The sequence below is a fragment of the Sminthopsis crassicaudata genome, chromosome 6, assembly GCF_048593235.1.
Source record: "Sminthopsis crassicaudata isolate SCR6 chromosome 6, ASM4859323v1, whole genome shotgun sequence".
NCBI classification, from domain to species: Eukaryota; Metazoa; Chordata; class Mammalia; order Dasyuromorphia; family Dasyuridae; genus Sminthopsis; species Sminthopsis crassicaudata.
In genome coordinates this window covers 167,659,482-167,674,469 of record NC_133622.1, presented here as the reverse complement: position 1 = coordinate 167,674,469, position 14,988 = coordinate 167,659,482, and the positions used below count along the sequence as shown (strand labels likewise).

At 38.2% G+C, this 14,988-nt stretch overlaps 1 protein-coding gene across 1 annotated transcript in view; it reads left to right on the top strand.

Moving 5' to 3' along the window:
• Positions 1–2,551: 2,551 nt before the first annotated feature.
• Positions 2,552–14,988, top strand: part of INTU (inturned planar cell polarity protein) — a 105,151-nt gene continuing 92,714 nt past the window's right edge. Inside the window, exon 1 of the mRNA XM_074275550.1 lies at positions 2,552–2,849. Within this exon, the coding sequence (XP_074131651.1) occupies positions 2,758–2,849 (92 nt within the window). The 5' untranslated portion in view covers positions 2,552–2,757. The remainder of the gene's footprint in view (positions 2,850–14,988) is intronic.

The following is a 14,988-nucleotide window of genomic DNA, read 5'->3' as shown; positions in this document are numbered from 1 at the left end:
GATAGGATGATATATATGATCCTTCAACAACACAGTGACTTCCCTTCTTAATTTTTCCTAAGTTATCAACTTTGATCAGACTACTACTTTCTGCCTCCCCTATGTCGACCTGTTGTCCATTCACTATCTTCACTTGTACTCATGGGCTACTGAATGAAGCTAGAGGAAATCCCAAAATCTTGTTGACTGGATCCACTACAAATTTATGTTATATAATTTCAACTGGGCTCTCACTGAAGCAAGGCAATCCTCTTTAGACCTCCTTAACTGATTCACTACCCTATTCACCACAGCTTTTCATCCCTCCTCAAGTTTCCCATACAAATCCTTCCCCTCATCCCCTCAGCTAAGGGTTTTACTTCATACTTAATCTGAAAAATGAAGCTACTCACTGAAAACTCTCTTCTCCCTCCTTAGCGCTCTTCATCCAGATGTCTTTCCCTACTATGTAAAGTCTCACATGAAGAAGTGGCCCTTCTTATCAATGGCACTTTTGATTCAATTCTGCTTTTTTTTCAGCATATTTCCTCTCTATAATCCCTACTCTTTCACGAATCTTTAATCTCCCTCTATCTACAGACTGATTTCCTGTATTTCCCCATTTTACAGGTGAGAAAACTGAGGCATAGAAACATCACATAACATAAGTTTCTTAAGTAGGATTTGAATTCAGGTCTTTCTGACTTCATATCCACTATCTGCTCTATCCACTGCGCCACTGAAATGCTGTGTTGAGAAGTTTCCTTGCCACTTTTTTTTTTTTTTTTTTTTTTTTTTTTTTGTAGAGAAGAAAGAGCATAGAACACTACATCACATGGGAACTCCAAGGTCCCTTTTAATCCTGACCCCTAAGCCTCCATATTTACTCATTATCCCTCTCATTCAACTTAAATTGTCTTCGTTAATTATTTTATATTCACATCGTGGAGTATAAAATAATAAGAGGAGAAAGAGTCAGTTTCATGCTGCTTTCCCTGGACACTGATATTTCTAGTTATGACTCTGCCCACAATCGAAGTTAGTCCTTTTATCTGGGGAAAGAAGTAAAAGTCATGGCTAGAAAAGTTCTGCACAGTTCAGAGGCAGAAGTACTCATACAATTAGCCAGAATCCAAGATAAGGGACATGGAGCATGAAAGCCAGACGTGAAAAGCAGTGTCTGGAATCAAAAGTGGGATCAAGATCAAGAACGGAGTGCCAGAACTGAGCCAAATCATGCTCAGAGTCAGGCTGCAGAATTTTAATATGAGATAAGCAATAAATCTCCAAGGACCAAAAAGAATTTTCTCTTTTTGTTGTACTCATGTTTTACTGATGCACACAAGGATCTATGCCCAGTCTGATATAGTACCTGTCCCAGAGCAATGGATGAGTCTAAGGAAAGGTAGGCAGAGGGATATGGCTTTTTAATCACTGTAAATTTTGGCATCAGTTGAATAGGACTTAAAACCAGTCTTAAAATTATGTATTTCGAACTGGACCCTAGAGACCTGCTGGCCCAATCACCCCTCCCCCACTGCCCACCCCTCCCACTATCTCCCCATTTGAAGGTGAAGAATTGAAGGGACAGAGAGATTAAGTAATATGTGGGAAATTTTTGAATCCAGCTCCACTGAGGCAAGAATCAATCAGTATATTTTCTACTGCACCACATTACCTTTCCAAATAGCTTGATTTAGAGCAGAATTTTGAAAAGATATCAATTATTCCCCCTTTTGAGAAAACAATGATTTTTTTTTAATGTAACAGAAATCTCATCATGCCTAGGAGTCAGTTATCCAAATCAGGTCCAAATAATCTTATATCTTCAGCTGTCTTGCTATTTGTTAAACTCATTTTGGGGTTCCTCTTGAAATGTCCACATACAAAGTAAAAGCAAGGTTGTGGAGGAAGCAGTAAGGGCAGAGAAAGCCTCACTAGGAGGGAGGTGGGCGTTTAAACTGAGGCACAAACAGGTCTTGTACTACTAACAGAACTCCCTAAAAAAAACCTGTAAGGTTCTTTAGAAAAGTTCTCATCTCCCCTCCCCTGCATTTCTTTTTATTTTCTTTTAACATCCATAAAAAGAGCTTCCCATAGGTTCATTCACCTTCTGGTCATTTTACAAAAAAGGAAACCGAGGCGCAGAAGGGTCCCACCAGCGCGAGTTTTTGTTGGTACGGCACGTCTCATTGGGTACTTTCTCTTTATCCTAGACCATCCCGAAGCCCTCAGGTGAGGCACCTTCCCTGGCACGGAGCAGCAGCTGGAAGTCGGCCTCTCGGGCCCCGGCAGGCAGCCTCCTCCCCCTTGGCAGAGAGATGGTGTTGGGAGACGGACCTTGCACTAGGCGGCGGAAAAGGGCCACCCACCACCCGCGGTCCCGGGGCTGCCAGGCAGCGGGCGATGCCCCTTGGCGCAGCGGACCCGCAGCGCCCCGGGCAAACACAGCCGAGGCCCAGGGAGCCGTGGGGGCGAGCTCGCCCCCGGAGGGATATAACGCCGCCACCGCTTCCACCTGCAGCCCCTCTCACCACTCACCCACTGGCGAGGATCGCCGCGGCCGATTAGGAGAGTGGGCAGCGCGGGAAAAGCAGGGGGACGTGGGAGCCGGTTCTAAAGCTCCCCTTTCCCGCAGCACCCCGGGGGCAAGGAAGACTGAGAAAGCTGGGGCCGACTCTGCCGCCCCCGTGCCTCATTCTTTTTCCTCTCCTGAGAAAAGTTTGCCGAGAAAAGGGCCAGCGCCCTGGGCTGTTCCTCCTTCGCCCTGTCGGCATTATGTTCCAAACAGGGAGGTCCAGCGTCATGCCCAAACCTGCTCCACGCAACCTGGAGGACCTGGACTCAGTGCAGAGCGTCCTGATGCACAGGTAAGAGTCGGGGTGCGCTGGGAAAGAGGCGTGGGGGATGGAGTGCTCCCCTCTGCACACCCGCAGGGTCGGCACCTGGTTCTGCGTCCCGGCTGGGGGCTCTAGGATTTGCCTTCGCTATACCCCTCGGTACCCCAGCAAGTAGCGTAACCCCAATCCTCGCATCCTGCTTCCCAACCCTCATCTCGATAATTCAGCAATCTAGAAGGAAGCTGCCCGCTAACTTTAATTTCCCTTCAGAAAGAAAAGCAACTCCCTCAATCCCCCCCCCAAAAAAAAAAAAAAAAAAAAAAAAAAAAAGGATTGTGGTAGCGATTCCATAAAGTAACTGTTAAAAAATTATTTACACTTGCTCTTAATCTACCCAGGAAACCTTCAAAGAGCCACATTTGGAAGTTCATTAAATAGAAGGACAGTACAAGTTTACAGGCCCCTGGGGCGAGCCTGCTATCTCAGCGTTAGCTGCACTAGGGCGTTTGCCCATCCCTGCTAAGAGCAAATTTAGGGACCTGGACTTGCCAGGAATCAGGGAACGTCTCCTGGTGAATAAAGAATGTAGCGCCATAGAGCTGGGCTGAACAAGTCTGCTTCTTCATCTTGGATCCCAATGAGAGTGTCTGACCCCGAAGTCCTCCCGCTGGGCTCTTTAGTGCTAAGAAGCGTTGCTGTCTGGCGGAGGAGGGGGCAGGAGCTCCCTTGGGGATCTGTCCTAAATTGTTGAGTAGTCTGTAGAGAGGGAGAGTATGGGCCCAAAGGGTCTTTTGAGAAGTTTATAGGAATCCTCTCATCTGTATATATTTCAAGTGACCCTTTTTAAGCCTTTGTGCAAAAACACAAGGAAAGAACAGAGTTTTCTTGCCCTAGATGTGTGACTGAAAGATAGTGGGCAGAGCAGAAACAATCGCTCTCTTTCCAGCATCCCTGTGAAAGATGCAATTTGGCAGTTTTCTTCCAAAGAAGAGGGCCTGCTGTGCCCTATAAAATGCTGTCAGATGAGCCACCAAAGGGGGCTCTGAAATTTCCCTGGCCTTTATTCAGAAGGACCCCCTCTTACAGTATGGATGTGAACATCAGACACAAACTCAGAGCAAAACACATTCTGTAAAGTAAGAGCTGTGTAATTCCAGTATTCACTATTCACACACATACACACACTTCTTTTTTTTTTTAGAATTTTTCCCACAGTATATATGCATGAGTAATTTTTTTTATAATATTATCCCTTGTATTCATTTTTCCAAATTATCCCTCCCCTCCCTCTACTCCCTCCCCCCGATGACAGGCAATCCCATACATTTTGCATGTGTTACAATATAACCTAGATACAATATATGTGTGCAAATACCATTTTCTTGTTGCATATTAAGTATTAGATTCCGAAGGTATAAGTAACCTGGGTAGATAGACAGTAGTGCTAACAATTTACATTCACTTCCCAGTGTTCCTTCTCTGGGATACACACACTTCTTAACAGAAATTCTTCATGGAATAAGTGTCAATCACCAGAAGCATCCACTCTCATGATTAGCCTAGAGAGGGTTTTATCCAAAGAATACCTCCTACTAAAGCCAGGAGATGGAAGTGAGTGGGCTTTAACTCCAGTAGCAAATTCAGGCTGTAATGGTGACTTCAATGGCAGCACATTATTTCTGGAGCAAACCTGCCCAGTATCAGGCTTGCAAACCTTCTTTATCTGAGTTATAAATAAATGCTCTCAGATGCTTTAGGGTCCCTTGGAACCTGAGAAACTAAAATGTATTTCGTCCAAGAAACTCAGAGTAATATACGTTCTCTTGTTACATTTTAAAAACCAATGCTGTGGGGATTTGGGGGGAGAGGAGAATAAATTTGAACACATTTCATGTAGTTTCTTCCCTTCTTTTTGAAAATTGGGGACATGGTAAATGCCATCTCTTCAGGTTTCTCTGCCATTTACTTTGACATTTATTTGCCGTTTAGTTATTGGTTTGCAATAACTTTACAAAGAAAAATCCTGAATCTTTTTTTTTTTAAGATTAGAAGGCCCAGAAGCTAATCTAAACAAACCCATTTTCTTGAGAGTCAAAGTGTCTGGTCTATTTTTTATATAACTTTTCCAACATTATGTTTCTCTTTGAAAAGGCCCTCATCAGCCCTCCACAGACTTTTTGGTAACTACATTAAAAAAGACCAACAGCGTCAAGCAATGGGAAATCACAGGCATTAGAAAATGGAATAAAATCCTATTTTATTTTATTTCTTAATTTCCAAGTCTAAAACTTCTGGGTATTTATTTTTTTATATTTGTATATTTTGTTAGTATAGATTTCAAAATGCAAAGCAGTAAGTTGCTGAACTTTGTAGAAAACTAGTTGAGCCAAACCATAATTGAACCAAAGTTGCAAGCTCTTTTCTGCATGAAGTTTTAACTTCAAAAATATGTCTCTTTTAACATAACAATGGCAAAGCAGAAAACTCAACTAAAATGCTTTGGAAAAATGTTGGTCTATTTCCTGGGCATGTATTGTGGAGGAAGAAATTGGGAAAATTCAGTCCTGTTTGCTTACCTATTTTAATTTGAGATAGTCTTTAATATTCCATCATCTTAATTTAGGTGATTAAGCAAATTGGATTACGATTTCCCAAGACATTGCAAAGATTCTTTTAAATATTGGGGGAAAGTTATTTAGAGAGAAGAATCTTATTAAAGATTTGTAGCATATTGTGCTGGAAACCCACATATTGAGATTCAAAGTCTCATCCTTTCATTTACTAGTTATGTGACCTTGGGATTTAATCCCAACCTCAGTTTCTCTATATTGCCTTACATGATATACATGAATTGAAACAAAAGAAAAATCACTGAATAAATATTTGTTCTGGTACACAACCAAATCTTTATAAGTCAGTGTCCAATCTATTTTAGCATGTTTAACATATGTTAGATTGCTTGCCATCTAGGGGAGGGGGTGGGGGAAAGGAGAGGAAAATTTGGAATACAAGGTTATGCAAGGGTCAATGTTGAAAAATTATCCATGCATATGTTTTGAAAATAAAAAGCTTTAATAAATAAATAGCCAAAATTTCAAAAATAAGGTTTCAATTCTACTCATTACTTCCTTCAAAATAACTCATGTCGGGGGCAGCTAGATGGCGAAGTGGATAGAGCACTAGCCCTGAATTCAGGAGGACCGGAGTTCAAATCTGATCTCAGACACTTAACACTTCCTGTGTGACCCTGGGCAAGTCACTTAACCCCAGCCTCAGAAAAAAATAATAATAATAACTCATGTCCCACCTTCTTTAAGAGGCCTTTCTTAATTCCTGTCCCAATCTCTCCACTGCTATTATTGCTATTGCAACAGAATGACTTCTACTCAAGTCTATATGGATCTTGTATGTATATAGGTATTTCCATGATGTTTCCTCCCACACACATTAAACTATGAGCTCCTTATGTTTTTGCCTTTTTCTCTTTGTGCTCCTATACTTAACACTTTCCTTTGGGGCAAATTCAAGGTTAAAATACCACTTTAAAAATAGGATCTTGCTCTTTATTTTTTAAACTAAAGTAATTCCTACAAATTCATGATCTCTAACCTCAACTAGGGTCTCACTATTGCCTGCAGTTTTTTTATTAATCTCTAATTGAGTCTCCATCTAAGTCTCCATAATGGCTATTTCAAATCTTCTTTCTTATATTATCACTCCTTTTTCCTTTGCAATTTCATCATCCATTTTCTCTTCCCCACTAATTCCACACCATTCATGAGTTTCCAACAGTTAGGTGGCTCAATGAATAGAGCTTAAGCCTGGAGCCAGACGATCAGTGTTCAAATCTGGCCTCAGATACTTATTAGCTGTGTGACTGGCCAAATCACTTCAGCTCTGGCAGCTAGGTGGCTCACTGAAGAATGCACTGAGTCAAAAAGCCCTAAATTCAAATCCAACCTCAGACACTTACTCAGTATGTGATCTTGGACAAATCACTTAATCCCTGCTGGCTTTAATCCACTGGAGAAGAAGGAAATAGCAAACCACTCCAGTATGTTTCCCAAGAAAACCCCATGGACAATATGATCCATGGGGTCACACTGGACACAACTATCTAAGGATCTGTCCCAGATTCTCTTCCTTTCTCTATATGCATCATTCCTTTTTGTGGCCTTACCTTTTTGCAGAGAGATGGATAAAGCATTTATTAAGTGTCTATTATATATTCACTAGTGTATTGGGAAAGTAAGAAAGAGAGAGAGACTGGGAAAAATTGAGAGACTGAAACAGAACAATAGAGAGAGAGAGAGAGAATGAGAGAAAAGAGAGAGATAAAGAGAAAGTCAGAGACAGAATTCCTAATCTTAAAAAATCTGCAATCACAGTGGGGAAATGACTTCCAAATGTTTTATCCAGCCCTAATCTCTCTGGGACTCCAGTCCTTTATCTCCAACTGCCTGATGGACATCTCCAAGTGAATGTCTTGCTTCCAAAATAATCTTTTTTAAAGTAATCTTCCTAATACCAAGTCTGATCACATCTTGAATGGTTCTCCATTTCCTGTGATATAAAACACAGACTCCTTATTCTGGCATCCAAGATGCTCTAGTTTGCTCTTTCCTTTTCATGCTACTCATCTTGTTTTACAATCAAATTGAACCATAAGATACTTTTTCTTCCCTTTTTTTTCTCTTTTCCCTCTTCTGTTTACTTGTGGGTATTATCCTACCTAATAATAAAGAAACCACTGCTGGACCAAGAAGGCTGGGGCACTAGCCCATACCCTTTCCACAAGGAGCTCCTCTGTTCTGGATCCAGGCACCAGTTGCGTACTAGATTCAATGCCACAGGAACTTTAAGGACAAGAAGACTAGACTCCCTTTATTCACATGCTTCAGCTTGTTAAATCCCTTGCTCTGATATTACTGAAAACAAACTATTTTTTATTATTATAGGTTTTTATTTACACAACATATGCATGGGTAATTTTTCCAACACTGACCCTCACAAAACCTTCTGTTCCAACTTTTCCCTTCCTTCTCCCACCCCCTCCCCTAGCTGACAGGTAGTCCAATACATGTTAAATATAAAACAAATATTTATAAAGCAAGTTTTCTCCAAAAGAGGAGAGTAGAAATGTATTCAATGTAATTAGGTATAGGATGGTTATTTATTTTCTCCACACAAGAGAAATGCTAAAATACAAAAGATCCATAAGTATGTACTTGATTGGAAGGCAGACCAAATGACAGTGATAACTTTAGGTTTACTCATCTGGAAGCTGATCCTTAAAACTACGTTAACATGCAGCATTTTGCAGTACAACTGCTTGGTGCTAGATTGTCTGCCTCCGCTTCCTGGAAATCCAGGCTGACCTCTCATGATCAGGCTTGGTTTTGGCTCCTTTCCTCATCACTGGCTGACTTTTCCAATATAGAAGATTTCCTTCTGCATCCTTCTACATCAGTCGTCCCTACTCATTGAACCCAGAACCACTGAGAGAAATTAAGGCAAGAAAGCAAGCAAGAAGCTCTCTCTCCTTTTAACTGGTCGCTGGAGTGATATGGAGGAGGAATGAGGCTATTCAAGACTTCTCCATCATGCCAAAAGGGCGAATCCCAAAATAGGCTCCAAAGCTCCCCCAAACCAGGAAGAACAGTCCCAAGCACTTTTCATGAGACATCCTGTTTCACCTCGAAAAGACTCAAGAAATCTCCCTGTTGAAATCCTTCCCTTCCTTCAAGGTTGGATGCTTTCATCTTCTTGAGGTCTTTTCCTGATTCTTCTGACCAGAGGAGACTCCTTCTTTACCAATATCTCATGCCTTTTTTGACATCTTTTATATACTTTTTGCACGAGGACTGTTATTACTTTTCATTCTTTTTCCCCCAGCATGCATAATAACAATAGCCAATATTAATTAGCATTTATAAAGCTCCTTAAGGTTTACAAAGTACTATAAATGAACCTCATTTGATTCTCACAGCAACCCTGGGAGGGAGGTGCTATTTTCCCCATTTTACAAATGAATACAATTATCCCTTACACAAAGAGGCATGATATATCAGGTCAATATAAGAAATTAAATGGGAATTTTGTGAAAACTGCAGACAAGACACCAAGGTCAGTAGGCAATACAGAAAAAATTTAGAAACTCAGAAATGTATAAAAAGTATGTTTGCTTTTGTATAATACCAACCAACATATTTTATTTTTCAATGCTATAAAGACCCCGTTTTTATTAAAATGACCCCCATTTGATAAAAAGACCCCCATTTTATTAAAAAATAAAAAAACAGACTTCTCTGGTACAAGGGGATGGTTTTCCAAACTGCATAAACTCCAACACTACTAACCCCTACAATGTGGAAAGGATAAGTATATTTTATAAATGAGACTAAGATATTAAGTGACCTGTCTAGGATCACACAGCTAGTATGTATCTGAGGTCCAGATTTAATTGTACTTGCCTTCAAGGGCAATGCTCTAGATACCATCTACTACTCAGTATTTACCAGCTACTTATTAAAGTCAAATTCAAATTCAACCAATATTTGTTAAAAGTTCCTACTCTGTGAGTACCATGGCATAGTGGGTAGAGAACTGGTCTGGAAGCTGAGAAACCTGGATTCAAGTGCATTTCTGTATGATTCTGGATAAGTCACTAAATCTCCCAGTTTTCTAGACAATTTTCTAAAAACATGAGTTGCAGAGGTTGCTAAAAAGGCATTTCCCCAAGTAAGAGTCCCCTTTATCAATGAAATCCTAAATCCATCCCTTTTTTCTGTTTATATTCTGGGCAAAGCCAAATACTAAGTGCCAATGACAGATCTTTATCCCTGTCCTCAGAGAGCTCACATTTTATGGATGGAGAGGGGAAGTTATGTCTCTTATATTTAATAACTAAGTATTGAATTAGGACCGAGGTTTTTTCTTCTTTTCTACTTCCTCATCCAGAAACCAACAAGTGTGGGAAATCTTGGGCAAAGACTTACTCAGGCTAAGAGCTGATCAAAAACAATTAAAAAAAAAAGTTCTAAGTTTAGGTGAATGGATGGATACTGCCCATTGTGTTTACTCAGGTCTGGGAAAATGTGGACTCTCCCTTTTGTCAGATGGTGATATGAAAATTGATGCTTCTTTTGGGTAACCCAAGTCATGGATATCCAGGACTTTCATTAGAATGAGCCCACATCTCATAATATTCATTCGCTTATTGTTAACCAATCCAAAATTGCCACCCTCGGGAATACCTATCCTTCCAAGGACATCTAGGTATTGAGTAGGATCCATGAGGGATCTTTATCATTCAAGAGCATCAGTGAGCTATTTTATTAATAAAATACTAGCATTGTTAATAAAAATGACTAATTACCCCGAAACTGTCTCTTGAACTTTTAAAACAACATAAGAATTACTTGTTTGAATGTGAAGAGACTAGAGATAGCAGATTAAGTTTAAGAAACTTGTTCTGAACATAGAATAGGTAAAAAGAAGTAAAGTGAATTAAGGATAGCTGGACAGGCAGGGTCCAAACTGTGAAGTCATATCAAAAGAGTCTGTCCTTAGTTTTGTTCTTTGGGTTAAGTGTTACATCAGTGAATTTGTCTTTTTTCCTAGAAGTAATAAAAAATCCCTACAGTTATCTGAATCAAAAATGATCACAATTAGACCAATGGGCCTTAGAAAAATGAATTCATCAGCAACTTAAGAGACAAGAAACTGAAGGTTGGGTGACTAATTAAGAGTTTTTAACTGGTAAAGGATAATGAGGACCTGAAGTAGGATGGCTCTCATGTAAATGGAATGAGAGCAAATGGATAAAATAAATTTAGAGGCAGAAGATTTAGCAATTGGTTAAGGATTGGGGATGAAAGAGAGGGGAGAGTCAAGGATGGAGTGTTTGTTGAATAACCTGCCATAACAATAATTAATCTTTTCTGTTGCTGTTTTAAAACTCTATGTGCTTTTGTCTTTAAGGCTATCAAACAAATGTAAATTAGTCCTCAGAACTTCCTAATAGGGAAAGTTTGTGCAAAAATAATTCCTGAGCTGCTCCTACAGTGTTCCAAGTCCAGGAAAAGAAAGGTGCTCTCTGAATCCAATGTGAGCAGACTTGCAGAAAAGGCCCCCCTGCAAGATTTTCCTTGTTGGCCCAAATCACAAATGTATACCAAGTGAAATGCATGTAACCCCACATTTAGGGGGCATCATCTGAGAATTTGGTCATTTACAAAAGTATATTTTCCAGAAAACTGAAGCTCACCTCCTCACCCCACTTAAGGCTCTCATACTTTAAAAAAAAAAAAAAAAAGTTTTAACAACTTTGGGGAAACTTTTCCTTCTTGGAATATATGGGGAAAAGTGTAATTTTTTCTTGATGATTCAGGATTCTCATTGTACTTAGTTAATAAGCATTTATTAAGTGTCTATTATAAATAAACCAGGGACTGTGCTGAGGAACTGGAGATATTGGGGAGGGGGGGTAATGTAATACCTTTGGCTAAAGCCATCTTTCCAGATACTTTCCTACCATTATTAGCCATTTGTGACTAGTATCTCATTTCCATTCAATTAAGTAATCAATTCTATCAATTAAAAATCAGTCTACTTTTATGAAGGAATAAACTTTGAAGATATAGCAAGAACAGAAGTAGAAACATTTCCCCCTAAAACCCTAAAGTGTGAGCTCAGTTTCTCTATACCTGTGATCCCACCAAATTCACTTCCAAATGCAGCATGATTAAAATATGATTCACAACTACTACTAATGGACTATACCTGGAAGATGTTCCTTAGAGCATGGCTGCTGCACTGGCTGAAAAACGCAAGACTAAACTCACTCACCTGGATTCCCCAGGCTCTTGAACACTTTGTTCTCCTAAACTTTACAGATTAATCTCGCTTCTTCAACTATAATCAATAAAAGAGGTTTCCATTCACTGTGTGTATGGCAAAATGGAATCAGCTACAGAATGTTGATACCTACTCCAAAGCCTTTCTAAGAAACTTCCATTAATATTTGGAAGCAAGTTTGCTAGCTTCTTGAACTTAGAAAAATGCATCAGATAAGCAGGCTAAATAACACATTATTGCATTATTGGCCAATTCCCCATTTTATGTGTATGCGGAAATTTTGTGAATTAAAGATCATTACCCCTGTTTCATAGATGAAGAAACTAAGGAAAGAGAAATTAAGCAATTTACCTAATTAGTTAACAAAAATATTAGCTAATAATAAGCAAAAAAAAGTTTTTGTTATAATGATACAGGGAAAAATTTAGGAAATGTAAAAAATATATATTTGCATATATATAATCTCTTTTTAAAGACATTTTTAAAAGAGTTTTTCTTTCTAATTTGCTGCTTCTAAATGATTATGGACTGGTTAACAAGATAAGGAAGATTTTTAGGACTGTATATTTAAGAGTAAATTAGATTCTGCCTGAATGAGGAGCTGAGGAGATCTGATCTGAATATCATATATTAGCTTGGTTGTCCTGTCCATATTTTTGGCTGTTCAAAGGCCTTTTGCATAATTCTAGGCTGTCTGCTATATTTCAGATAGTTAAAACTGCTAAATAAGTGAGGCATTCATTACAAACCTTTTTTAAAGTAGATGATTACATAGTAAGGTCATTCTGCAACCTGGAAAGGTACCAAAAAAATGATTGCTATATTGTTGTCCTTAATCCTGATTTTTCTCTTAAATTTCATGAGGCAAGACCCCAATCCTTTTTTAAAAATAATACATGCTATGCAACTCTTCGTGATCATATTTGGGGTTTTCTTGGCAAGGATAATCCAGCTCATTTTATTGATGAAGAAACTGAGGCAAACAAGATTAAGTGACTTGCCCAGAATCACATAGCCAGCAAATATCTAAGGTCATATTAGTTCCTGATGAACTGAATAACATGCATTTTATGTCCCTTTTTAAAATTATAAAATGAAAATTACCTCTGTGGATCCAAGTCTCACTTATTATTGCTAGTTTCTCTTACCACAGAAGGATTCTTTGGACTTGCTAAAGATAGTAAATATTTAATTATGTTTATCTAGTGTATTTTATATCAGAATTGTATTGTTTGCCTAATTTAGATTGTAATCCATGGAAGTAAGGAACTTATGTTTCATTCAGTTCCACTCAGCACATCACTGGGCTTCTGAAGATGAGGTGGATACTTCTTAAGTAGTGGAAAATGGAAGATGATCCTTGCTCAGTATAAATCTTTTAGACCTTTTTCTACTAGCTAATTATATAGAAGTGAATAATCTTTGAAGAAAAACAAAAGAAAAAATTTATTATTTATTTAAAGTATTTAAATGTTTACTTCTTTTTGAGGACTTATAAATATTAAGATATAATTAGTTCAAACATTACACATATAGTAGGATTATCATTAAAAAATTAAAAACAGAATAATCAATTTCTTATCAGGTTTTTTTTCCCTTTCATGATGCATTTATGTTAGGTCAAATAAGGCCTATTCCATCACTTAATAAACTAGTTAGTGGAAATAGTTAACCTGTATTTAACTTCCAGGAAATTTGACATAATATATGGAAATAACTGATATAAAGGACTAAGTTGTGTGAGAAATTTTTCCATGTATTATTCCTTGCTTTAAGGAAAACAAATATGAAAAATATTATACAAATGGGAATAGCTTTGTTATGTATCTCTATTAAATTTGTAATTTTTTTTTTAAATTCCTCCAAAGATTCTTTTAGCAGAGGAAGAAATGATTAAAACATTTGCTGTTACAAAGAAAGTCTTGAATTACTTAGTTATAATGGGTTATAAGTATCATAGTATATAGTTATGGCTTTCTTTTTCAGTCCCCTTATTTTATAAATGTGGAAACTAAGACCCAGACAGTTTAGGTTACTTGTCCACTGTCACACATTTCAGAAGGATGTTAATAAGTGAACGAACATTCACAGGAAAGTAACCAAAAATGTCTTTGCTTCAAATGATGTGAAGGAGACATTGTCTTTAGAAACTGTCTTTAAGAAACACAACCAAATTCAGACTAACAGGGAATGTAAGAGAAAGGATTTGAACTCAGGCCTCTGGTTCCAAATTCAAGGCCTTTTTGACCAATTTTTTTTTCCAATTAACAAATGTATATTTTCTCTCTCTTCCAAATTCCCTCTCTCCAGATGATAAAAAAGGAAAAAACAAAACCTTTTCTAAAAATATACACAATCTAGCAAAATGAATCCCCTCATTTGCCATGTCCAAAAACATATGGCTTACTTTGCATCTTGCATCCTTCATTTCTCTGTCTAGAGATAGATGGTATGTTTCATCATTTATATTTTAAAATCATGGTTGATCACTACATCATTCAGAGTTCTTATGTCTTCAAAAGATGTTTGTCTCTTATAGTGGTGATGTTATACTTTGTTGTCCTGATTCTGCTCACTTCATCCTGCAAGTCTTCTGAGATTTCTCTGAAATTGTCTTTTATCATTTCTTATAGTATAATAATATCCCATTATATTCTCATGTCGTCATTTTTCAGCCATATTCCTATGGATGACATCAAGTACCATGCAAAGATCTTTTTGACATGTCATTTGAGCCCAAATGAATCCCCAGAAGTGCATAGTATAAAAGTTTCTCCAGCTTGCCTGGATTCATACACTTTCTAGAAAGATGGCAGATCTCTCTAATATGAATAGTAGATTGACAGTTGGCAGACAGCAACCAATACTATTCCTCTCCTCTCCTCTGGGGTTCAGATCTTCCTTCCTTGGAACATAAGCAACTTTATCTTTTTCAGAGTACCCAGAATTCTCCTGTACCAGAAGTGCTCAATATCCATGATATAATTTTCTCTGTTCAATGTCTTTTCTTCTTTTTGGTTTCTTGTTATATTGTACCTCCAATATTTTCAGATCCATTTTCTCTCTTTTATTACCTTGAAGCCATCCCTCCATTGTTAAAGAAACACTTAAACTTTCCTGATAAACTGGAGAGGGGAAGAAAACTCCTGTTTACCTACTCTGCACTACAAGTCACGGGAAAATGGCAAACATTGTACATTCTCTGTAAATGACTACAAAATTTCCCTTGCCCTCCAAACTTGCAAGAAGTGAGATCTTCTATCCTCAGTCTTTTTATCTTTTTTGTTGGCAGTTCTTTTGGAAACAAGAG